Source organism: Melanerpes formicivorus, unplaced genomic scaffold (assembly GCF_026170545.1).
Source record: "Melanerpes formicivorus ecotype bairdi unplaced genomic scaffold, bMelFor1.0.p_v2 SCAF_2, whole genome shotgun sequence".
NCBI lineage: Eukaryota > Metazoa > Chordata > Aves > Piciformes > Picidae > Melanerpes > Melanerpes formicivorus.
In genome coordinates this window covers 1142275-1166929 of record NW_027142354.1, presented here as the reverse complement: position 1 = coordinate 1166929, position 24655 = coordinate 1142275, and the positions used below count along the sequence as shown (strand labels likewise).

Genomic DNA, 24655 nt, shown 5'->3' with positions numbered 1-24655 from the left:
TCTCTGATAGTTTACAGAATGTTCTAAAAATGGTCCTCTGTGGAAGTGAGAGGAAGACATGACTGCTCAGAGCATGAATAAAACATGCTGATTTGCCACCCACAATGCTTAAAATACAGACAAGTTTACGGAGTTCAGAGGCAGGTCCTCAAAATAAGGCGGCGATCGTGATCGGTGCCACAGTGTGGGACTGCACTAGCTGGAGTCTTTGCATGTACTTGTAGAGGCCCCACATGGATGCACTTGAGTGAGAGATCAAACTGGTACTGAAAGGACTCATCCTTTCACTTCTTGTTTCAGAGAGTGTAGGACTTGCATGAAAGGGGGCAGCCAGCTGGCCTCTTTCCTGGTGCTGAAGGCTGCTGTTTCTCATTATGTAGAGGTTGAATATAGATGAAAGCTTTAACATATCATTTGCAATCACTTCTTTAGCAACCCTGGAGTTTTAAAACCTGACCTTTTCTTAAATGGAGACTTGGGTTTGGATGTTGCTGCATGACTCTGGAATCCAAAGTACAGTGATTGTGCCTGTAGCTCTTAATCTATGTTTTATTGCCCTCATCTAAACCTATTTATAGGAGAATGTACATTCTGCTGAGGGGCAGCAAGCCAGAGGAAGTCAGCATGTCTAGTGTGCCAGTGTTATGAAAATGTACATTTTATCATGAGTGATGTTCCTTTACTGGATCTGAAACAGAATTTTGCTTTCATACATGATTTTTTGTCTGTGACTTTCTGATCTGACCTTTTATTCTAAGCCACGTAGAGTATCATAGTATCATAGTATCATAGTATCAGTCAGGGTTGGAAGGGACCACAAGGATCATCTAGTTCCAACCCCCCTGCCATGGGCAGGGGCACCCCACACTACATCAGGCTGGCCAGAGCCTCATCCAGCCTGGGCTTAAACACCTCCAGGGATGGGGCTTCGACCACCTCCCTGGACAACCCATTCCAGGGCTTCACCACTCTCATGGGGAAGAAACCTCCTCCTCACATCCAGCCTGAATCTCCCCACCTCCAGATTCATTCCATTCCCCCTAGTCATATCACTACCTGAGATCCTGAGCAGTCCCCTCCCCAGCCTTCCTGTAGGCCCCCCTTCAGATACTGGAAGGCCACAATTAGGTCACCTTGGAGCCTTCTCTTCTCCAGACTGAACAGCCCCAACTCCTTCATGTCTGTCCTCATAGGAGAGGTGCTCCAGCCCTCTGCTCATCCTCGTGGCTAGGCTGGATTTAAACTTCAAATTTCTCTGTTGTGAATGGCAAAGAGTATTGACAGGGAAAGTTTGCTATGTTTGAAATAGGTGAAATTAAAGAACCTTTGTTTATCAGGAAGCTGGAAATTGCTTTGGACAGTACTATGCAGGATACAGAATTAACCAGGGTTGGAAAAGACCTTTGAGATCATCAACCTATCACCCAACACCATCTAATCAACTAAACCATGGCACTAAGTGCCTAATCCAGTCTTATTTTAAACACTTCCAGTGATGGTGACTCCGCCACCTTCCTGGGCAGCCCATTCCAATGGCCAATAACTCTTTCTGTGAAGAACTTCTTCCTAACATCCAACCTCTACCTTCCATGGTGCAGCTTGAGACTGTGAGAAAGGTACCTTTCAAAACTCACCTCACCTCCATATCATGCTCAGGAGGTTAATTGAGACTTCTAGGTGTTGAGATCTGACTCTTTGCACACCTTTGCCTGGACATGAGCCTGTGTGATGGATTCCAACTTTCACACCAATAGCTTGATAGGAGACTTCCTCTGCCAGAGACAAAGACATCTGCCCGAGGCACTGGTGACTTTGAACTGTTAGATAGCAACTTACTACTGTCAGGTTTTCTTAAAGGTTAGTAGTCCTAACTGTATCTTCTGCCTCTCAGGTGTTTGTGCTGTTGAATTCAACAGAATTTCTTAGCAACAGCAAGAAATCTGCAGTGTGGGACAGGCTGCAGGCTCATGTTGAAGAGTCTAGTGGTAGTTGACCTGTGTAGCAGAAGCAGAGGACTGTTGTTTAACTGGTATAGTGGAGGTGAATGAACATAAAGGAATTGCAAACTTAGTTTCACATTTATTGTTTTTTTAGCAAGCAGAGAGTAAAGCTCTGTCTGAATGTGGAGGACATCAGTCAGCTTGCTAAAAAATTAACCACCCTCTCTCTAAGGCACAGCATTCACATATGAGGCAGCCATCAGCTTTTAGGAGCTCTGATGGTCTTTCTGTTGCTTTTAATACAGAAATAAAAGACAAAATGGATTGAAATTATTGCACCTGTGTTACAAGATACATGCTGTGTACTAGTGATTGCTTTGGGGTGCCTCTAGGAAGTTGTCCTGGGTTGAGCTGGAAGAGAAAGCATTTTACCCCAAAGGAGTAAAATAAAAATGCTCACATGGTATTGGATGTTAAATAGAAATACCATTTTACAAAAGTATACAAAATAAAACCACACAGAATTGGATGTTAAACAGAAATACTACTTATAAAAGTGTACAAAAGGTACAAAGGATATATACACACTTCAAAGTCAGCATTGGCCCCAAACCAGGCTTCAACCTGCCAAGCCTTTCCTTCCCACGCTGAGCCCAGTAGGCTCCTGTTAGGCATCACTGCCCTCTGCAGCGCAGGCCCAGAGAGAGAGAGAGAGCTGGCTGTGAGGTTCTGCTGATATAGGAAGATGCAGGATTATGGGATGGAATAACACATGATGGTGCCATGGTTTAGTTGATTAGATGGTGTTGGGTGATAGGTTGGGCTTGATGATCTCAAAGGTCTTTTCCAACTTCCTCTCCACTCCCTCTCCTCTCCCTCTCCTCTCCCTCTCCTCTCCCTCTCCTCTCCCTCTCCTCTCCTCCCCTCCCCTCCCCCCTCTCCTCTCCTCTCCTCTCCCTCTCCTCTCCTCCCCTCCCATCCCCTCCCGCTCCCCTCCCCTCCCCTCCCCCCTCCCCTCCCCTCCCCTCCCCTCCCCTCCCCTCCTCCTCCCCTCCCCCTCCCCTCCCCTCCGACAGACCATCCACCCCCTTGGGCTCTCTGGTCCTCTGGAGGAATTTACCTCTGTGGTAGGGACGGTTAGTCCTTAACCTACAGCACAGATCATGCTGTTGCTGTAACTGGATGGACAGGTTTGCATCACTGGATCACAGGATGTTAGGATTTGGAAGGGACCTCTGGAGATCATTGAGTCCAACCCCCCTGCCCGAGCAGGACCATAGAATCTAGCACAGTTTGCACAGGAATGCATCCAGGCAGGGCTTAAAAGTCTCCAGAGAAGGAGACTCCACAACCCCCTCTGGGCAGCCTGATCCAGTGCTCTTTGATTACACTTGATTTCTTTCCTAAAGGTATGTCCATGTTTTCAATAGGACTGCACAGTTGCAGGAATTCATTCCCAGTTTTAAGAATTTCAACCCATGCTGAGCTTCTGGTGACTTGTCAGCTTGATGGAGTGGATGGGCTCTCTGGCCTTGTTTGGTTATTTTTCAGGCTGACCCTTCTGAAGGTTTTGTTATCATAGGGCATCTGCTGACCTGGAGTACTGCATCCAGTTCTGGACCCCCTAATACAGTATCACAGTATCACAGTATAACTTAGGTTGGAAAGGACCTCGAGGATCATTGAGTCCAACCTATCAACACAGACCCCATGACTAGACCATGGCACCAAGTGCCACGTCCAATCCCCTCTTGAACACCTCCAGGGACGATGACTCAACCACCTCCCTGGATCTGGACGTGCTGGAAGGTGTCCAGAGAAGGGCCATGAGGATGAGCAGAGGGCTGGAGCACCTCTCCTATGAGGACAGACTGAAGGAGTTGGGGCTGTTCAGTCTGGAGAAGAGAAGGCTCCCAGGTGACCTAATTGTGGCCTTCCAGTATCTGAAGGGGGCCTACAGGAAGGCTGGGGAGGGACTTGTCAGGATCTCAGGTAGTGATAGGACTAGGGGGAATGGAATGAAGCTGGAGGTGGGGAGATTCAGGTTGGAGGTGAGGAGGAGGTTCTTCACCGTGAGAGTGGTGAGACCCTGGAATAGGTCCTCCAGGGAGGTGGTTGAGGCCCCATCCCTGAAGGTGTTTAAAGCCCAGGCTGGATGAGGCTCTGGCCAGGCTGCTGTAGTGTGGGGTGTCCCTGCCCATGGCAGGGGGGTTGGAACTAGATGATCCTTGTGGTCCCTTCCAACCCTGACTGATACTATGATACTATGACAAAATAACTGGACCCTTAGAAGAGTGACCCTGAGAGAGTAAGGTAGGGAAAACATGGGCCATGGGCTGGATCTTGAAAGTTTTATGTGTCAGCTGCCGAGTCTGCCTACTCGACTGACCTGTTTTCTAGCATACAGGCTGCAGGTAATTAACTTGTCAGTGAGGTTGCTTGCATGTTGTCTTATCCCCACTCTATTTAATGCATTCCCAGTGTGTAACAGCTAAGTAGTGCAGCTGAAGCATCAGGCTGCTTCCAATACATTTTCAGTCTCGTTGAGATTTGTAGTGGATTTTAGTGCCCAGTTGCTGTTCTGGGCAGAGTTAATGAGCTAGTGATGGTTTCAATTCTACAGGGTTGTTAAAAACAGATGGTTTTCTGAGGCAGGTAGATCATTTGGGGGTAGATGGCACTAACCAGAGCTTCCTCAGTTTAGAATAAAAATGACAGCAGTGTGGCAACTCAGCTCATGTACCGTGCCTCAGCTGAGTGCCATTTTCTGCCAGATGTGTTTGGACTGCAAGATCATGTACATCATGTAAAGGCTGCTTAGAAAATGTGCAAGGAGTAGAGTAAATGACCCCCTGCTGCTGTGGCAAACATGAAATCCTTACTTTCCTAGTGTAGCTGTGCTGTTCTGGGCAAAATCTGCAGCTGGCCCTGTAAGTGATAGTAAACTGCCAAGTGATAAGAGTTAAGAATTGATAAAACCAAAAAGTAATGTTAGAGGCTGTTCACCTCATGGACAGATAATCACAGGCCACAGCTGGAAACCTGGTATCCAATTACAGTAGCCAATTGGCTCAATCTTGCTGACTTTTATCCTTCTAAGTAATAATCTTGCAGCAGTGTGCCCCTGTTAAACTTCTGTTGTTTGCAGCAAGACCGAGGATGCAACAGGACTTTTGCTTTAATGCTTGCATGGATGGAGGTCAGTTCTGCCCCTTACAGAAAACTGGATAAATGCTTTGAAGGCTTGGCAGAAGATTGGCTGATGGCCACAGTCTTGTGTTTCTTTTCTAAATTATTGTGTATTTTGGTTAAGGCTTTCAGGTTTGAGCTGCTGAAGGAAATGGCTTGTAGAATGACGTCTCAGATTTACTGTGGTGGGTTAACACCTCTTTCTGAAAACAAAAGAAGAAAGCAGGGCGGAGGGCTTGCAGGTACTTTACATTCCCTGAAGGGCGTTTCCCCCCCTGAGAAAGCTGAGTCTGTTCCACTCCCCCCTCCCTGCCCAGCTAGGGTATAAAAAGCAGGACATCATAGCTGTTGGATCTCCTTTTTGGCTCCTGCCTCTGCTGGATGAGAGCTACTGCAGCTGCCCTCCTGCTCCTCAGCCACGTGGCTGGACCTGACCCTTTTCCCTGCTGCCTCTGCACCTCCTCAGAGAAAGACTGGTTTTGTATTATTCTTTTCTGTCCCCCTCCCATCCATTCTTGTTCCTTGCCCTTGTGAACCTTTTTTTTCCCTGTTATTGATATATATATATAATTTGAAGAAAAAAAATTATTTGCCTCTCTACTTCCAAGCTGATTCCAGATTGTTGTTTAGTGGATTTGCAACCTTACCCTTTTTTTTTCCTCTCCCTGTTTGGAGGGAGGAGGGGGAGGAGTGGGGAAGAGATTCTCAGCCTTTTCCCCATTTGAGCTTTTAACTCCCAGTTAAGGCTCAAACCACTAAATTTTTAGGTGCCTAACGTGGGGCATACCCTAGCTGGGCAGGGAGGGGGGAGTGGAACAGACTCAGCTTTCCCAGGGGGTAAACGCCCTGCAGGGAGTGTAAAGTACCCGCAAGGCCCTCCACCCTGCTTGCTTCTTTTGTTTTCAGAAAAAGGCGTTAACACACCACATTTACCTTTTGAAAGCATAGAATCATAGAATCAATAAGGTTGGAAAAGACCTCACAGATCATCAAGTCCAACCTCTCACCCAAGACCTCATGACTACTAAACCATGGCACTAAGTGCCACGTCCAATCCCCTCTTGAACACCCTAGAAGGTCCTTTTAAGCTGTTGGTCAAGTGCTTAACACAAATGCTACTTTTAATGTTAGCAGTGGATATGGGCAGCTGATTTTTTAGTTTTGTTTTATTTTTTTCCATATTTTTTTTCAAAACAGGTATCTATCTGGTGATACAGGAAGTGGTGTACTATTGCATTTAAAAAGGAGTAGTGTAATAGTAAGCTGATTCAAAGGCTAAATAAACTCTGTTTCAGAAATTGGAGGAAGCTCCAAGAGAAATTTTGCTGGTACTTTGTAGGAGAAGAGTTAGTAACCCAGGGTTACTGCAGTGCTTGAAGTCTCCTGCCCTGCAGACTCTTCACCACTCTTCACTAGTGGTGTCCCCCAGGGATCAGTGTTGGGCCCCATCCTCTTTAATATCTTCATTGATGATCTGGATGAGGGGATTGAGTCCATCATCACTTAAGTTTGCAGATGACACCAAGCTGGGAGCAAGTGTTGATCTGTCAGAGGGTAGAAAGGCTCTGCAGAGGGACCTTGACAGGCTGGACAGATGGGCAAAGTCCAACATGATGGCATTCAGCAAGCTGAAGCGCCGGGTGCTGCACTTTGGCCACAACAACCCCATGCAGAGCTACAGGCTGGGGTCAGAGTGGCTGAGAGCTCCCAAACAGAGAGGGACCTGGGGGTACCGATTGACAGCCACCTAAAGATGAGCCAGAAGTGTGCCCAGGTGGCCAGAAAGGCTAATGGCATCCTGGCCGGCATCAAGAACAGTGTGTCCAGCAGGAGCAGGGAAGTCATTGTGCCCTGTACTCAGCACTGGTTAGGCCACACCTTGAGTATTGTGGCCAGTTCTGGGCCCCTCAATTTAAGAAGGACCTTGAGACTCTTGAATGTGTCCAGAGAAGGGCAACAAGGCTGGGGAGAGGCCTTGAACACAAGCCCTATAAGGAGAGGCTGAGGGAGCTGGGGTTGTTTAGCCTGGAGAAGAGGAGGTATTCTGCCTGGGGTGATGATTAAAAGGCAAACTATGATGCATGTTTGTGGGGTGAAAAGAATAGGTAATAAGCCTTAACCCCACAGATAACTTCCCACCTCTTGTTTGTGGAATTGCTTGGTAGTCAAAGCGAGCAACATTAAAGTCACCTACTGTACTCATGAGCAGTTACGTAGAAGCAGAAACTGGTGACTTTGTTCTGCTTTCCAGTACTGTTTTGTGGTCAGTCTTGACGTAGACCTGGAAGTTTCAGCTTTTTCTTTGGTGAGCATTAGCTTCCGTATACAGTTACGTGTCTTACACAGGAGGACTTGTACAGTTACTTGTCTGTTTCACTTTTTTGGTTGAGGTTTATAAGCTTACTTAGGCCCCTTCAAACTTACTTAGGCTCCTTCTTTCAGTTCTTGAATAGCCCAGATTTGGAACAGTCATGCCCTTTTTTTTTCCCTTTTCTTTGTTTTTAATCCCCTCTTCCCCTCACCATGTTCCTGGCATTATTTAAATCACAGAAACATTCAGGTTGGAGAAGACCCTCAGGATCACCAAGTCCAACCAAGAACTCTACTCTACAAAGTTCACCCTTAAATCATATCCCCAGGCCCCACATCTAAACAACCTTTAAACACATCCAGTGTTGGTAACTCAACCACCAATCTGGGCAGCACATTCCAATGCCTGACCATTCTTGCTGGGAAAAATGTTTTACCTAATGTCCAGTCTGAGCCTACCCACATGTAGCTTGAGTCCATGAGCATTAAATAAACAGTTTTAAGCAAGAGAAAACACTTGTGAAGGCTATTGTAATGCTCAACATAATAGTGAGGATGGTCTGTAAGGGGGGAGTTATTGTCAAGGATTTGACAAAGATTAGGAACTGAGTGTAAGATGTAGCTCGGATGCTGAGGTAACTCGCATGTTAATTCAGCTTGGAATGACAGCTGCTCTTTAGTTGGCACCAACAGCCCTCTGAACTGAGAGGCCTTGTGCTCTGCTGCTGTTCGTCTGCATACTGAAGTGTAAGTTGTAAATAATTTACTTTGAACTGGGAAGTCTTAGATCTGTTCGTTAACAAAGGAACCTCCCACAAAACAGACAAACAAGCAAAATAATCCTCTCTCCAACCAACCAAAAACCCCCAAACCAAGCAAAAAGAACACCCTCCGGTCCCCAGTAGAATAGAATAGAATTAACCAGGTTGGAAAAGACCTTCGAGATCATCAAGTCCAACCTATCACCCAACACCATCTAATCAACTAAACCATGGCACCAAGTGCCTCATCCAGGCTCTTCCTAAACACCTCCGGTGATGGTGACTCCACCACCTCCCTGGGCAGCCCATTCCAATGGTCAATCACTCTTTCTGGGAAGAATTTCTTCTTCACATCCAGCCTAAACCTCCCCTGGCACAGCTTGGGACTGTGGCCTCCTGTTCTGATGCTGGTTGCCAGGGAGAAGAGGCCAACCACCACCTGGCTGCAACCTCCCTTCAGGTAGTTGTAGACAGCAATAAGGTCTCCCCTGAGCCTCCTCTTCTCCAGGCTAAGCAACCCCAGCTCCCTCAGCCCCTCCTCATAGGGCTTGTGTTCCAGACCCCTCCCCAGCTTTGTTGCCCTTCTCTGGACACGTTTAAGCAACTCAACTCAAAACCCCAACAAAACCAAAATACCCCCAAAAAACCCCAACCAACAAACAATCCCCAAAAGCCCAAACCAACAGACAAACTTTGCCCATATCTACAGTGTGAAAAGATAAAGGGGTAAGAGAAATTCTTTGAAGTGTTGCATAATCTCTCTCATTAAAAAAACCCCAAAATCTCAAAATCAGGAAGTTGTTTTTAATGAGATTGAAGAAGTCTGAAAATCTGAGGGCGTTGCAACTTTCTTTTCTGTTCTCTTTTTATTGGGCCTTATGATTTTAACAATCACCAAAAGCAGTTATATCTTTTAGTGGTCTCTTTAAAAGGTCATGAGAAGCCGAGGTGTTGTAACTTACTTCAGCCTTTCTCGCTGAACTCTCTACTGATGATCCTCAGTTTGACAGGTTTGTCTTAATTGAAGGTGTAAAGCACACTCCAGCTTTGCTTCTTTTCCCTAATTAAGTTGTAGATGTCTTAAGACTGGGTCAGAAATTTGGCTAACGAAAGAGTTCAAAGACTGGTGTTTAGATTGACGTTCTGGTGTCAAGAAATTGATCTTCTATGTGCAATGGGTCTGCATCTCAAAACGTATCTGGAAACAAAAAAAACAAACCCAAAGGTACTGAAGCCCAAATTACAATTCTGAATAAATGTTCAAAATGGCAGCTACCAAAATGTGAAGAGAGGAAAACCCAAACTTCTAGAGCAGACTCAGAGGATGGCCACAAAGATGATCAGAGGGCTGGAGCGCCTCCCCTGTGGGGAAAGGCTCAAAGAGTTGGGGCTGTTCAGCCTGGAGAAAAGACGGTTCCAGGGGGGCTGTATAGCAGCCTTCCAGGACCTGAAGGGGGCCTACAGGAGAGCTGGGAAGGGACTGTTTACAAAGGCGAATAGAATAGAATAGAATAGAATAGAATAGAATAGAATAGAATAGAATAGAATAGAATAGAATAGAATAGAATAGAATAGGATAGGATAGAATAGGATAGGATAGAATAGGATAGGATAGGATAGAATAGGATAGGATAGGATAGGATAGAATAGACCAGACCAGATTGGAAGAGACCTTCAAGATCATCTTGTCCAACCTATCATCCAACACCACCCAACCAACTAAACCATGCAACCAAGCACCCTGTCAAGTCTCTTCCTAAACACCTCCAGCGATGGTGCCTCCACCACCTCCCTGGGCAGCCCATTCCAATGGGCAATCACTCTCTCTGTGTAAAACTTCCTCCTGGCCTCCAGCCTAAACCTCCCCTGGTGCAGCCTGAGACTGTGTCCTCTTGTTCTGGTGCTGGCTGCCTGGGAGAAGAGACCAACCTCTGCCTGTCTGCAACCCCCCTTAAGGTAGTTGTAGAGAGCAATAATAATGTAGTGATAGGATGAGAGGGGATGGATTAAAGCTTGAGAGGAAAGATGAAGACTAGGTATTAGGATGAAATTCTTTACAGTGAGATTGGTGAGACACTGGAACAGGTTGCCCAGGGAAGTTGTGGATGCCCCCTCCCTGGAGGTTTTCAAGGCCAGGATGGATGACACTTCGAGCAATCTGGTCTAGTGGAAGGTGTCCTTGGTGGAGGGTGTTGGAACTAGATGATCTTTAAGGTCCCTTCCAAACCATTCTATGAATCTATGAGATGGGAGAAATTATGTATTATGATTTGACAATTATAACTTAGTCCCACAGTAAACAAGCAGTCTCAAATGAAGGATATATAGTTCCTCTTTCTCCAGCAGTTTCATTTCTGTGAAGGTCATAATGAAAGCACTTGCTGCTACTGCTGTACAATCCCTGATTTCTTACTCTGCTTGGAATTTGCATTTGAGCTCAGTTTCTGGGTTTGGGGATTAGCTGTCAGTGTACTTGACATGGATGCTTGCACTAGCAGAAACCACATCGGGAAGGTACTTTTAATCCCTGTTTGTCCTACTTGTGTGTACCCCAAATGAAATCAACTTTGCAAGATTATTTCATATGGCTTCTGATGGGCTGTTCTTCATCTGCTATTTCTTCATGTTGTCTGGTTTGTATTAACAAATTACCTGTGACCTTCTGTGAAGACTGAACTCCATCATCTCGTTTCAAACTGAAGTTTCTGTCCCACCAGGAAATGTCTGAATCTTTCTGTATCTTTTGGAAGTGTAGTTTCTGGATTTTCTTTTTTGTTGTTGTCTAAGTTTTCTTTTTCCTTGTACCTATTCTTCCCTACCACACTGAAGTACATTTTAAAATGTAGCTGAGCCACCAAACTCTACTACTCAGTTTATTAAGTTGGGAGCAGATGTTGGTCAGTTAGAGGGTAGAAAGGCTCTGCAGAGGGACCTCGACCAACTGGACAGATGGGCAGAGTCCAGTGGGATGGCATTTAACAAGTCCAAGTGCTGAGTGCTGCACTTTGGCCACAGCAACACCATGCAGAGCTACAGGCTGGGGTCAGAGTGGCTGGAGAGCTGCCAAACAGAGAGGGACCTGGGGGTGCTGATTGACTGCCGCCTAAACATGAGCCAGCAGTGTGCCCAGGTGGCCAAGAGGGCCAATGGCATCCTGGCCTGCATTAGGAATAGTGTGGCCAGCAGGAGCAGGGAGGTCATAGTGCCCCTGTACTCTGCTTTGGTTAGGCCACACCTTGAGTCCTGTGTCCAGTTCTGGGCCCCTCAGTTTAAGAAGGACATTGAAACACTTGAAGGTGTCCAGAGAAGGGCAACAAGGCTGGGGAGAGGCCTTGAGCACAGCCCTGTGAAGAGAGGCTGAGGGAGCTGGGATTGTTTAGCCTGGAGGAGAGGAGGCTCAGGGGTGACCTCATTGCCCTCTACAACTACCTGAAAGGTGGTTGTAGCCAGGAAGGGGTTGGTCTCTTCTCCCAGGCCACCAGCACCAGAACAAGGGGACACAGTCTCAAGCTGCGCCAGGGGAGGTTTAGACTTGAGGTGAGGAGAAAGTTCTTCACAGAGAGAGTCATTATCATTGGAATGTGCTGCCCAGGGAGGTGGTGGAGTCCCCATCCCTGGAGGTGTTCAAGAGGAGATTGGACGTGGCACTTGGTGCCATGGTCTAGTCATGAGGTCTGTGGTGACAGGTTGGACTCGATGATTGCTGGTTAAGCTAAGACTCTATGGTAGGAGGGAAAGAAACCCAGGAAGCTTGAATTTGTTAGCTTTGTGGCATGACTTAATGGGAAACAGCTCTGCAAGAATTAACCTCCCATCTCCTTTCCCCCCCCCCCCCACACTTCAAATGAGTAAAATCTTTATGCATGGTTTAATTCTTTTCTGTGCACTGTAAGTAGTAGGCTTAAATTTAATCATACTTCTCTGCTCAACACACTATAATTACACATCCTAAAACATTCAGAATTGCAGAGTGAGATGCCATACCCTCCAGCAGTTTGGAGAGTGACTGAGCGATTTAGGAGCAGTGCCTTGTAGCTTCCATTGCCAGCACTGCTGTGGGTGAACTCCTCAGAGATTTCATTGTCTGACATCCACTGACAGCATCCACAATTCATAGCACCCCTGTTCCATACTGAGCTGCATACTGAAGCTTAGGACTGAAAGCTTGCAAATTTGATGCACGTTTCCTTACACTAAGGACAAATGCTGTCATCTGCAGTGAAACCTCTGAACAGGGTAAACAGTGAGCAAGCCACTTGTGACTGTCTTCCAGAATGCATTAATCAGCTGTACAGAATAAAAGATTATTGGCCTGTTTGTACAACAAGATCAAGGAGAGCTGTTGGAGCTCTGTGAGCTTGAACTGCTGTCATTCAATAGCATGACTTTACTACTGAAATACTTTGTCTGCAGAGCCGCCTCCTGCAAGGATAGTATTACTGGGGTTACAGCAGTTAACTTCACATTTCAGAAGGTGTTCTGCACAAAACCTGCAGGCACCCACAGTCAAAACAAAGCATGACAATTAAAATTAAACTAGATGAACAGATCACATCATTTTTGTCTGATCTCATTACAGAAAATCCTTCCACTGACCTGAAACTGAAGACGACTTGCAGCTTGTATGCCCACACGAGTTTTCACAAGCTTCTGACTCTCAGCTATAGATTTCTTGTATCTCAAATGAGTCTGTTTAACAGAAGTAAAAACCACATAAAAATCACTTGCCATGAATTAAAAACCAAACAGCCACCAAACAAAAATCCACCAAACTTCTGAATGTTTCTAGTACAGCAGTGTGGGCTTCTGCTTGCACTAGGTGGTTCTCAACAGCTGGTGCAACTCACTAGCCTCTATAAACAGACCTCTCCTCTGGACTTTGTCTGCAGAGGCAGAATTACTATTTCGCAGCAGTCTAAACCTTGCATTTCTGCTGTTAGCAGCATTAATGCATTTCATTCTATGGGTGTTGTGTTGGGTGAGGAAAGCCAGTCTGTAAAGTGGCCATCCTGCTGCCCAACTGACCCAAACGCCTCTAGAGTTCAGTTACAGCAGGCTCACACAATTCAGATGTGCAAGAACAAGTCACAGAGTAGTCTGTCTGCCTCTAGAATAGAATATCTGTCATCACTGACTGACTTTTAATGGATGGGTGAACCTTTCTAGTCTGGGGGCAGGGGAAAGAAATACATGGAAAATCATTAACAAGGATTACTGTCCTCTCAGGGAAAGTAAAAGATATTTTCACTAGTAGCACAGGTAATGCTTAGACTACTAGTTAAACTCCTTAATCTTTAGCTCTTTCTACTTAGATTTTCAAATGTTAAGCTTCTTCCCTACAATTAAGTCTGTGTTATGTGTCCTTTTGCTTTGCATGAAGTCATCTCCTGAAGCCTTACTTGGGCCATGCCTGGCATCATACAGGTTTTGGTCATGCATTTGCAGTATGTGGCTTCCAACTGTGTCTCAAGTATAGGTAATGGCTTGTAGAAGGTCATTGCTGGCTGCTTAACAAGTCTGTAGGGAATTGGTGATGCAGTAAATAAAAGATATATAAGTAAATGTGGGATATAGGTGGTAGTGGAAAGCTTGCTGTTGTATTTATGATTTAAGTACTTACCTTAATTTCATGGACTCTCCTGAGCAAGTCTATACTTTGGTCGTCTACAGGACACAAAGTGTATTTTATTCTTGTTGCCTAAGGCAGTCTAATGTCTTGCCTTCTACATAGACTATGTATAGACAGGAGGAAGTTTTACACAGAGAGAGTGATTGCCCATTGGAATGGACTGCCCGGGGAGGTGGTGGAATCGCCATCACTGGAGGTGTTCAGGAGGAGACTTGACAGGGTGCTTGGTTGCATGGGTTAGTTGATTAGGTGGTGTTGGGTGATAGGTTGGACATGATGATCTTGAAGGTCTCTTCCAACCTGGTCTGGTCTGGTCTGGTCTGGTCTGATCTGATCTATTCTATTCTATTCTATTCTATTCTATTCTATTCTATTCTATTCTATTCTATTCTATTCGGTGCTATTATTCTATTATTCTTCAGTATAAATCAATGTCTATTTGGCCTTTTTTCCTACTGCTGAAGAGGTCTTAATGCATGTCTGAATGTGCTCTTCTACTGCCTAGGTCTGCAGAGACTCTAGGTGTGCTGTAGCATGCTGATGAAACTCCTAACTTCTGAGATATATCTGTTCCTGGTGATACCTTCTTTGCTGATGAGACTGGCTTCACTGTGCTTGATGTTACCTGTAACTGAAGAATTTAGTAATACTTATTCATGTAACCCAGAAGTAGTGAACTGCCCCAATTAAACTGAAAACCTGCAAGCAGTAAAGACATGTGATGTTATGCACCCTAACTTCATCTAGAGAAAGGTTGGGACATAGCTCAAGACAGAATTATTGGAAGAGTTGGACCATGTTGCTGTCAGCATGTAATCTCAGGTTTTTGGTGGAGGTTTTTTTGGTGGGTTTGTTTGTTGGTTTTTTTGTTGTTGTTTTGTGGTTTTGGTTTTGTTTGTTTGTTTTGTTTTGTTTTGATTTGCTTTTATTAACATGTCAAATGTAAGCACTGCACTGGCTCTTTGTCACAACCATAGTCTGCAGCCTGGTGGGCTGAGAGCTTGGCTATGCTCCAAACTTTTTTTTTATCTTAGTTGTAGCACCTGGCACCTTTTTCTTCTCTCTCTTACAGACTTGATCCAAGCAACTAATGAAACAAATGTGAATATTCCTCAGATGGCTGATACACTTTTTGAGCGAGCAACAAATAGCAGCTGGGTGGTCGTATTCAAAGCCTTAGTTACCACACATCATCTAATGGTTCATGGCAATGAGGTAAGTGTAGCTGGCTTTCTCTGGAGACCACATGGGCACTGAGCAGACACCAAGAGGAAAACTTTACTAGTGCAAAAGCATCTCTTCTGAACCAGCAAGGACATCAGAACACTGGGCAAGGGTGATTCTTGATGAGGAGCAAACTTACCTTTAACGGTCGGGTTGGAGGTGTGCCGATTATGTCTCTTCATTTACAAAACCACAGCTTAAGAGCAAGCAGCAGCCTGTTCAGGATGTTGACAATTTATGTACTCTCTGGAAACAGAGCTATGAAGGATTAAAACCTACCTGGGATGTAGGAAGAAATTCTTCACCATGAGGATGGTGAGACACTGGAACAGGTTGCCCAGGGAGGTGGTAGAAGCCCCATTCCAGGAGATTTTTAAGGCCAGGCTGGCTGTGGTTCTGGGCAACCTGATCTAGTGTGAGGTGTCCCTGCCCATGGCAGGGGTGTTGGAACTAGCTGATTCTTGAGGTCCTTTCCAACCCTAATAATCTATGTTTTGGCTGTAGTCAAAGTTGATGTTCTGCTGCATGTGTACCTCCATCCCAACAGCTGCCCTCTCTGCATGAGTGTTGAAATCTTTACCTTGAGCTGTAAATTCAACTTGATGGCCTTTTGGCTTGCTTTTTCTTGCCCTTGCTTTTTATTGACCTGTACAGACTGGCATATCTGTGTAAAAACAAGAAGCATACTTAAAGAGCTTTCATATGACTGCAAAGCAATTCCTCTCTGACTGTCTGTGTATAAAGTGTTTTCACGCAATGAACTTCTCCAGTGTCACAGCATGAATTTTTACTCTTGTCCTGATTTTCCATTCCAAGTTTTTTGGCCAATATTTTGATTTGATTTCCGTAACTATTTCAGGCTGTTAGTTCCTGTACTGGGTATGGGGCCTGCTTGTTATAAAAACAGACCCTCAGCTTGGCTGAAAAAGGGGGTTGCTGGGTCAAAAAATCTGGGGCTGGTCTGGGTATGCTGCCTTGTGAGCAGATAAATCTTGTGCCTTCCTCAAATCTCTTTGAGAATTAACCATTTTTATTGCTCCTTCCACAGTCTGGTTTGTATTTTACACACAGTCTAGTTTTTATCTATGCAGTAGGGCACTGAGTGTAGATTCAGGCTACGTGTAATTAATCTGAATTAATGAAGAAAGAAATTGAGGAAGGTCTTGCAGGCTAAGACAAAAATCTGGGTTTTCATGAGTGTATGCTGGGAATCTTCTGGTGGGGGGTAGAAAGCCTTCAGCTACAGCCTGTGATAAGAAAAGAACTTTTTGTGTTGCAGAGATTTATTCAGTACCTGGCATCTAGAAACACATTGTTCAATCTCAGCAATTTTCTGGACAAAAGTGGATCTCATGGTAAGCATGTCTATCATCTTAACAAGATTCTAAATAAGATACTGTTGTTCATTTGCTCTTTCATTCTTAAGATGCCAATAATGCAAAAGTAGAATAATAAACAATGGAATAAACCAAACCAAACCAGGTTGGAAGAGACCTTCAAGATCATCGCGTCCAACCCATCAACCAATCCAACCCACCTAAACAACTAATTAACTAACAACTATCTAACTAACTAACTAACTAACTAACAAACAACTAACCCATGGCACCAAGCACCCCATCAAGTCTCCTCCTGAAAACCTCCAGTGATGGTGACTCCACCACCTCCTTGGGCAGCCCATTCCAATGGGCAATCACTCTTCCTGTATAGATGTGCTGCTGAAGCCTTTTTATGAGCACTTAATGAATACAGGAGCTCAAGCAAACCTGCTGGACAACTTCAGTATGAGGTTTCACAGTTCCTGCAAGATTTTTCACTCAGAAGGTGAAATTGTTAGGAAGAATTTCTTCATAGAAAGAGTGATTAGCCATTGAGCCATTGGAATGGGCTGCCCAGGGATGTGGTGGAGTCACCGTCACTGGAGGTGTTTAGGAAGAGACTGGATGGGGTGTTTGGTGCCATGGTTTAGTTGATTAGATAGTGTTGGATGATAGGTTGGACTCGGTGATCTCAAAGGTCTTTTCCAACCTGCTTTATTCTGCTCTTTCTACTCTGTTCTGCTCTATTCTACACTCCTCCACAGTGCTGGTTGAATTCAGGACTGGGCCAACCATCGCTTCAACTGTTACAGCAGTTAAGGATGAAAGAAATTACTTTCCATCTAGTTTTCTTTGCTTTTGGCTTAGCCTTAAATGGTAATTTGGTTGCTTGGGGACATTGCATGTATTAGGAATTGCCTAAAATTATTTAAATGGGGAGATAGGTGCCAGAAGAACTAGCTGGTTTTGATTTGAGTGGTGAATTTAGAAAGGTCTAGGTAGAAATTAAGGAGTTCTCTCTAAAGCTAATGAAGTGTCTGCTTTTCTCCTTTGACTCTGGAATTATTAGTGAATTTTCCTGTTCCTTCACTTAACTGAGGAGAATATTGTGTCATGCTTTCTTCTCAGCATGAGGAGAAACTTTACAGTGAGGGTGACAGAGCGCTGAAACAGGCTGTCCAGTGAGGTTGTGGAGTCTCCTTCTCTGGACACTTTCAAAACCCACCTGGCTGCATTCTTGGGCAGACTACCCTAGGTGATCCTGCTTTTGGCAGGGGAGTTAGACTGGATCTCTAGAGATCCCTTCCAACCTCTAACATTCTGTGATACTGTGATATGGTAGCTCTACTGGGGAAGAGAGAAACCTTACAATTCTACAGCTGTCAGAGAATAGTTATGGACTCTGTGCAGAATGCAGGGATAGTGGTCAAGATAGAAACAATACCATGTGACTCCATCTCTGGATGGAGCCATGTGACACCAAGGCTTGAGCAAGGCAGGAAGAAAGTCAAATATTATAACTGTGTTTGACTCCATGGGAGCAGCCCTGTGGAGAAGGACCTGGGAATCCTCAACATGAGGAGGAACTTCTTCACTGTGAGGGTCCCAGAGCACTGACACAGGCTGCCCAGAGAGGTTGTGGAGCCTCCTTCTCTGGACACTTTCAAGCCCTCTCTGGATGCATTCTTGTGTGGCCTGTGCTAGATTCTGTATCCCTGCTCTGGCAGGGGGGTTGGACTCGATGATCTCCAGGGATCCCTTCCAACCCCTAACATCTTGTGACTGAGGAAAGCATGCTACACATGTTTAGGGATACTGGTATTTGGCACCAATTAATTGTGTTAAATGCACACTATTATTTTCTGTGCTCCTTTCTTTAAACTTGCCATTCATAGGTAATAAACCAGTGTTTCATATGTGATGAGTTGGTAGTGCTAAGCCTGAATTGGCAAAAATATTTAGTGTTGAGAGATACTAAGGAAAAATAGAGTCAGTGACTAAGTCAAGGGATATGGATTTTAACAAAGCTAGTAAAGCAGGAGTTGCACTGAAGAGCAGAATGAGTTGCCTTCTGAACACATTTCTGTAGCTTAGAGAAAGAAACTTGGAAAGAAATACCTAAAGGACAGACTAATACTAACTGTTCAGAAGTCTTACAGGCTTGAAGATCACTGAAGTTTGAGGCTGCTTGTGCAGTGTTATGTGCCTTGGAGGTCTCTGGAGTAACAGTTCAAGGAAAGCACTAATCTCTCTGAATGCTATCATAATTTATGTTCTGGTGAACATAGGCATTTGGAAGGTCCATGCAGGAGTTGGAGTGACTGCTGTATGTAAAATAGCAGGAGTGTTTTAGCTGAAATCAATCTGTATCCTGGAAACATCGTACCAGTTCAGTATAAACTTTCCATTAAATGGGCATTTTTACCATTAATAGAGAAGTAATTAGTTTTGCTATAGAGTAATATTACCACATAACTGTAGGAGCAGCTAGCAGGTTTCCCCAGGAACACTGCCTGTGGTGCATTGGATGAATCTGTTGCAGAGGACAGCAGCAGATTGTTTTGGTGCAGCACTACTGCTTTTTCTTCAGAAGCTGTAAGATGACTGGAGAGGTGAGCCCATGCCAACCTCATGAGGTTCAACAAGACTAAATGCAAGGTCCTGCATCTGGGTTGGGGCAATCCCAAGCACTGATATAGGCTGGGCATGGACTGGCTTGAGAGCAGCCCTGAAGAACAGGACTTGGGGGTGCTGGTAGATGAGGAGCTCAGCATGAGCCAGCTGTGAGCACTTGCAGCCCAGAAAGCCAATCACATCCTGGGCTGCATCAAGAGAAGCATAGCCAGCAGGTCGAGAGAGGTGATTCTCCTCTGCTTCACTCTGGTGAGACCCCACCTGGAGTACTGTGTCCAGTTCTGGAGCCCCTATTACAGGAAGGATCTGGAGGTGCTGGAAGGTGTCCAGAGAAGGGCCACAAGGATGATCAGAGGGCTGGAGCACCTCTCCTATGAGGACAGGCTGAGGGAGTTTGGGCTGTTCAATCTGGAGAAAAGGCGGCTCCAGGGAGACCTTCTTGTGGCCTTCCAGTATCTGAAGGGGCCTACAAGAAAGCTGGGGAGGGACTTTTTAGGGTGTCAGGTAATGATAGGACTAGGGAGAATGGAGCAAAACTAGCAATGGGTAGATTGAGATTGGATGTTAGGAAGAAGTTTTTCCCCATGAGAGTGGTGAGACAGGTTGCCCAGGGAGGTGGTGGAAGCCTCATCCCTGGAGGTTTTGAAGGCCAGGCTGGATGTGGCTGTGAGCAACCTGCTGTAGTGTGAGGTGTCCCTGCCCATGGCAGGGGGCTTGGAACTAGCTGATCCTTGAGGTCCATTCCAACCCTGACAATTCTATGATTCTATGTCTTGTGAGCCCTGACCTGTGTGTGGAGTTGCGTAGTGCAACGGAGTTCAGATAACCTTAGCATCCACTGACTGTATGTGTATTGTTCACTAAAAAAACCTCCAAATGAGCATGAAAATAAAGTGTAAAATGTGTAACTGGGTTTTTTTTACAGGTTATGACATGTCCACCTTTATAAGGCGTTATAGCAGATACTTGAATGAAAAGGCATTTTCCTACAGACAAATGGCATTTGACTTTGCAAGGGTGAAGAAAGGGTAAGTAAAATTTACAGATGCAAATTGCTGGGGTCGCCTGACCTGTGAAAATCTTGTTTGTGGCATTATGCTTAACTGAATGTCTCAATGACTTAGTTCTTATGTTCTTTGTTTAGCCATGATGAAACACTAGAATGGTTTGATCTCTTAAGTATTTGTAATTGATTAAACATTGCACAAGGAGAAGAGGAAGCACTGTAGGCAGTAAAGGCAAATGCTGAAGAATAAAGTAAGGTGGCTTGCAAAACTGGGAGCTTCTGGTGCTAGCAATGAGACTGGGGAGGGGGCTGGAGGGAAAATCATATGAAGAAAGGCTGAGGGAGCTGGGGTTGTTCAGCCTGTAGCCCGTGGATTGGACCACTACACTATGTGCTGGGTTAGGAACTGGCTGGAGGGCCGGGCCCAGAGAGTGGTAGTGAACGGTGCCACATCCAGCTGGCAGCCAATCAGCAGTGGTGTCCCCCAGGGCTCAGTGCTGGGCCCCATCCTCTTCGACATCTTCATCGATGATCTGGATGAGGGGGTCGAGTCAGTCATCAGCAAGTTTGCAGATGACACCAAGTTAGGGGCAGATGTTAGTCAGTTCGAGGGTAGAAAAGCTCTGCAGAGGGACCTCGACCGACTGGACAGATGGGCAGAGTCCAATGGGATGGCATTCAACAAGTCCAAGTGCCGAGTGCTGCACTTCGGCTACGGCAATCCCATGCAGAGCTACAGGCTGGGGTTGGAGTGGCTGAGAGCTCCCAAACAGAAAGGGACCTGGGGGTGCTGATTGACAGCCACCTGAATATGAGCCAGCAGTGTGCCCAGGTGGCCAGGAGGGCCAATAGCATCCTGGCCTGCATTAGGAATAGTGTGGCCAGCAGGAGCAGGGAGTTCATAGTGCCCCTGTACTCTGCTTTGGTTAGGCCACACCTTGAGTCCTGTGTCCAGTTCTGGGCCCCTCAGTTTAAGAAGGACATCAAAACACTTGAACGTGTCCAGAGAAGGGCAACAAGGCTGGGGAGAGGCCTTGAGCACAGCCCTGTGAAGAGAGGCTGAGGGAGCTGGGATTGTTTAGCCTGGAGAAGAGGAGGCTCAGGGGTGACCTCATTGCCCTCTACAACTACCTGAAAGGTGGTTGTAGCCAGGAAGGGGTTGGTCTCTTCTCCCAGGCAACCAGCACCAGAACAAGGGGACACAGTCTCAAGCTGTGCCAGGGGAGGTTTAGACTCGAGGTGAGGAGAAAGTTGTTCACGGAGCGAGTCGTTCGTGTTTGGAATGTGCTGCCCAGGGAGGTGGTGGAGTCATCGACCCTGGAGGCGTTCAAGAGGAGATTGGACGTGGCACTTGGTGCCATAGTCTAGTCATGGGGTCTGTGTTGATAGGTTGGACTCGATGATCCTCGAGGTCCTTTCCAACCTTAGTTATACTGTGATACTGTGATACTGTGAAGAGGAGACTTAGAGGAGTCCTTGTCACTCTCTACAACTACCTAAAAGGAAGTTGTAGTCAGGTGGGGGTCAGGCTCTTCTCCCAGGCAACTTGTGACAGGACAAGAGACCATGGTATGAAGCTGTGCCAGGGAGGTTTAGGTTAAATATTATGAAGTAATTCCACACAGCAAGGCTGATTAGGCACTGGGATGGACTGCCCAGGAAGGTGCTGGAGTTGCCATCCCTGGGGGTCTTTAAGAAGAGCTTGGATGTGGCACTTGGTGGCGTGGTTTAGCTAATGTCGTGGTGTTAGGTTGTCCTGGTTTAGAGGCAGACAGATCCTCTGCAGCCTGTGAAAAGGGGTAGAAGAATGCCACTCACACAAGTGGATTGGAAAGTGATGGAAAGTTTAAATGGAAAGGCAATTAATGTTTTACAGCAACTGCAAAGCCTAGTGGCAAAGATATCCCAAAGTGTACAGAGTCCCTTACAGCATACCCAAAGGCCTCCCAACACTTCCCTTCTCCCCACCTGAGGGTATACCCAAAGCCCCCAGGGCTCTTTCTTCCCCCCCTACTGCTAGGCTAGTCTCAGGCAGGTCTGAGACTGCTCCCCCAAGACACTCCTTCTCCTCCTGGCACTAGGCTTAGCCAGGCCTAAGAGGCCTCGAGATGCTCCCCCACCATTACCCAATAAGGAGCATCTCCCACAGGAGCAGGGAGGGAAGAAAGAGTATGAGAAAGACTTTGCAGGTGGATTTACAGGGAGCAGGATATTTTGGGTATGAAATAGGCTGTTTCCTGTGTCCACCTACTGGGCTGGACACTCAGGGCACCAGAGGTGTAACTCGTGTGGCAGTAACAGGAGGCACCCAGCCTGCACTGCCACATAGGTCATAGGCTGGACTTGGTGATTTGGGACATCTTTTCCAGCCTCAATAATTCTGTGATTCTGTGTTAAATCTGTGTTTAGGATTTGGAGAAGGAAATGTTTCATTACAGTCCAGACACTTCCCATAAGCATTGAGTGCACCCTCAGCAAGTTTGCTAATGGCACCAAGCTGTGTGGTGCAGCAGACACGCTGGAGGGAAGGGAGGCCATCCAGAGGGACCTTGACAGGCTGGAGAGGTGGGCACAAGCCAACCTCATGAGGTTCAACAAGACCAAGTGCAGGGTCCTGCATCTGGGTTGAGGCAATCCCAGGCACAAATCCAGGCTAGGCAGGGACTGGCTGGAAAGCAGCCCTGAAGAGAGAAACTTGGGGGTGCTGGTGGACAAAAAGCTCAACAGGAGCTCTCAGTGTGCACTTGCAGCCCACAAAGCCAATCAGATCCTGGGCTGCATCAGGAGAAGTGTGGCCAGCAGGTCAAGGGAGGTGATCCTCCCCCTCTACTCAGCTCTGGTGAGACCCCACCTGGAGTACTGCATCCAGTTCTGGAGCCCCTATTACAAGAGGGATGTGGAGGTGCTGGAAGGTGTCCAGAGAAGGGCCACAAGGATGATCAGAGGGCTGGAGCACCTCTCCTGTGAGGACAGACTGAAGGAGTTGGGGCTGTTCAGCCTGGAGAAGAGAAGTCTCCAAGGTGACCTAATTGTGGCCTTCCAGTATCTGAAGGGGGCCTACAGGAAGGCTGGGGAAGAACTCAGGATCTCAGGTAGTGATAGGACTAGGGGGAATGGAATGAAGCTGGAGGTGGGGAGATTCAGGCTGGAGGTGAGGAGAAGGTTCTTCACCATGAGTGTGGTGAAGCCCTGGAATGGGTTGTCCAGGGAGGTGGTTGAGGCCCCATCCCTGGAGGTGTTTAAGCCCAGGCTGGCTGAGGTTCTGGCCAGGCTGATGTAGTGTGGGGTGTCCCTGCCCATGGCAGGGGGGTTGGAACTAGATGATCCTTGTGGTCCCTTCCAACCCAGACTGATACTATGATACTAAGATAACTGAGTACAAATGAAAATGGAGGAGACCACCTGAAGTACTTAGCAGGCAACCCAGCCAACAGTTACAAACTGTTCCTGGAAAGGTTTTTTAATGCATGTTATTTCTGGTGATCAGAACAAGGTGCTGCCTCAGAGTATAGCATGAAATAAGAACATTGGTGTGCATTTCCAGAGAGGAATTGCATTACCTGTCTGTGTCTGGAACAGGGCAGTACATAGTAGTGGTTGTGCAGGTCTGTGATATTCAGAGAGAAAAGCAGCCTGTGTGAAGAGTGCTGTAAGACCATGGGCTGCAATTAGGAAATGCTACACATCCAGTTCTGGGCCCCTCAGTTCAAGAAGGACCTCAGGGAATTGCTTGAAAGAATCAAGTGCAGAGCCACAAAAATGATGAAGGGAGTGGAACATCTTCCTTTTGAAGAGAGACTGAGGGAGCTGGGGCTCTGCAGCTTGGAGAGGAGGAGGTTAAGAGGTGACCTCATTAATGTTTATAAATATGTAAAGGGTGAGTGCCAAGAGAATGGAGCCAGGCTCTGCTCGGTGCTGCCCAATGACAGCACAAGGGGCAATGGGTGGAAGCTGAGGCTTAGGAAGTTCCATGGAAACAGGAGGAAAAAATATTCTTTCCCTGTGAGGGTGAGAGAACACTGGAACAGGCTGCCCAGGGGGTTGTGGAGTCTCCTTCTAGGGAGATATTCAAAACCCACCTGGATGTGTTCCTGTGTGATCTGGTCTAGGTGATCCTGCTCTGGCAGGGGGTTGAACTGGATGATCTTTGGAGGTCCCTTCCAGCCCCTAACGTTCTGTGATGACTGCTGTGTGATGGTTGAAGTAACAGTTCAGGACTATAAGGCAGGTTGAAGTAAGTGGAAGTATTAGGAAGGAGTAATGCCAATGGCATCCTGGCCTGCATTAGGAATGGTGTGGCCAGCAGGAACAGGGAGGTCATTGTGCCCCTGTACTCTGCATTGGTTAGGCCACACCTTGAGTCCTGTGTCCAGTTCTGGGCCCCTCAGTTTAAGAAGGACATCGAAACACTTGAACGTGTCCAGAGAATGGCAACAAGGCTGGGGAAAGGCCTTGAGCACAGCCCTGTGAGGAGAGGCTGAGGGAGCTGGGATTGTTTAGCCTGGAGAAGAGGAAGCTCAGGGGTGACCTCATTGCCCTCTACAACTACCTGAAGGGTGGTTGTAGCCAGGAGGGGGTTGGTCTCTTCTCCCAGGCAACCAGCACCAGAACAAAGGGACACAGTCTCAAGCAGTGCCAGGGGA

General features: G+C 46.4%; 1 protein-coding gene and 1 long non-coding RNA gene across 14 annotated transcripts in view; one reads left to right on the top strand and one right to left on the bottom strand.

Annotated features, from left to right (window-relative positions):
* SNAP91 (synaptosome associated protein 91) overlaps nt 1–24655 on the top strand; it is a 94141-nt gene that overhangs the window by 10213 nt on the left and 59273 nt on the right. For all 13 annotated transcript variants that reach the window (XM_068148828.1, XM_068148855.1, XM_068148818.1 and 10 more), the window contains exons 3-5: nt 14902–15044; nt 16333–16408; nt 19932–20034. In XM_068148828.1, the coding sequence (XP_068004929.1) occupies nt 14902–15044; nt 16333–16408; nt 19932–20034 (322 nt within the window). The remainder of the gene's footprint in view (nt 1–14901; nt 15045–16332; nt 16409–19931; nt 20035–24655) is intronic.
* Nucleotides 6341–12959, bottom strand: LOC137445403 (uncharacterized). Its single transcript, XR_010988397.1, has 3 exons — nt 12797–12959; nt 9163–9398; nt 6341–6673 (listed from the first exon to the last, which is right to left on the bottom strand). It is a non-coding gene; the product is annotated as an uncharacterized lncRNA (long non-coding RNA).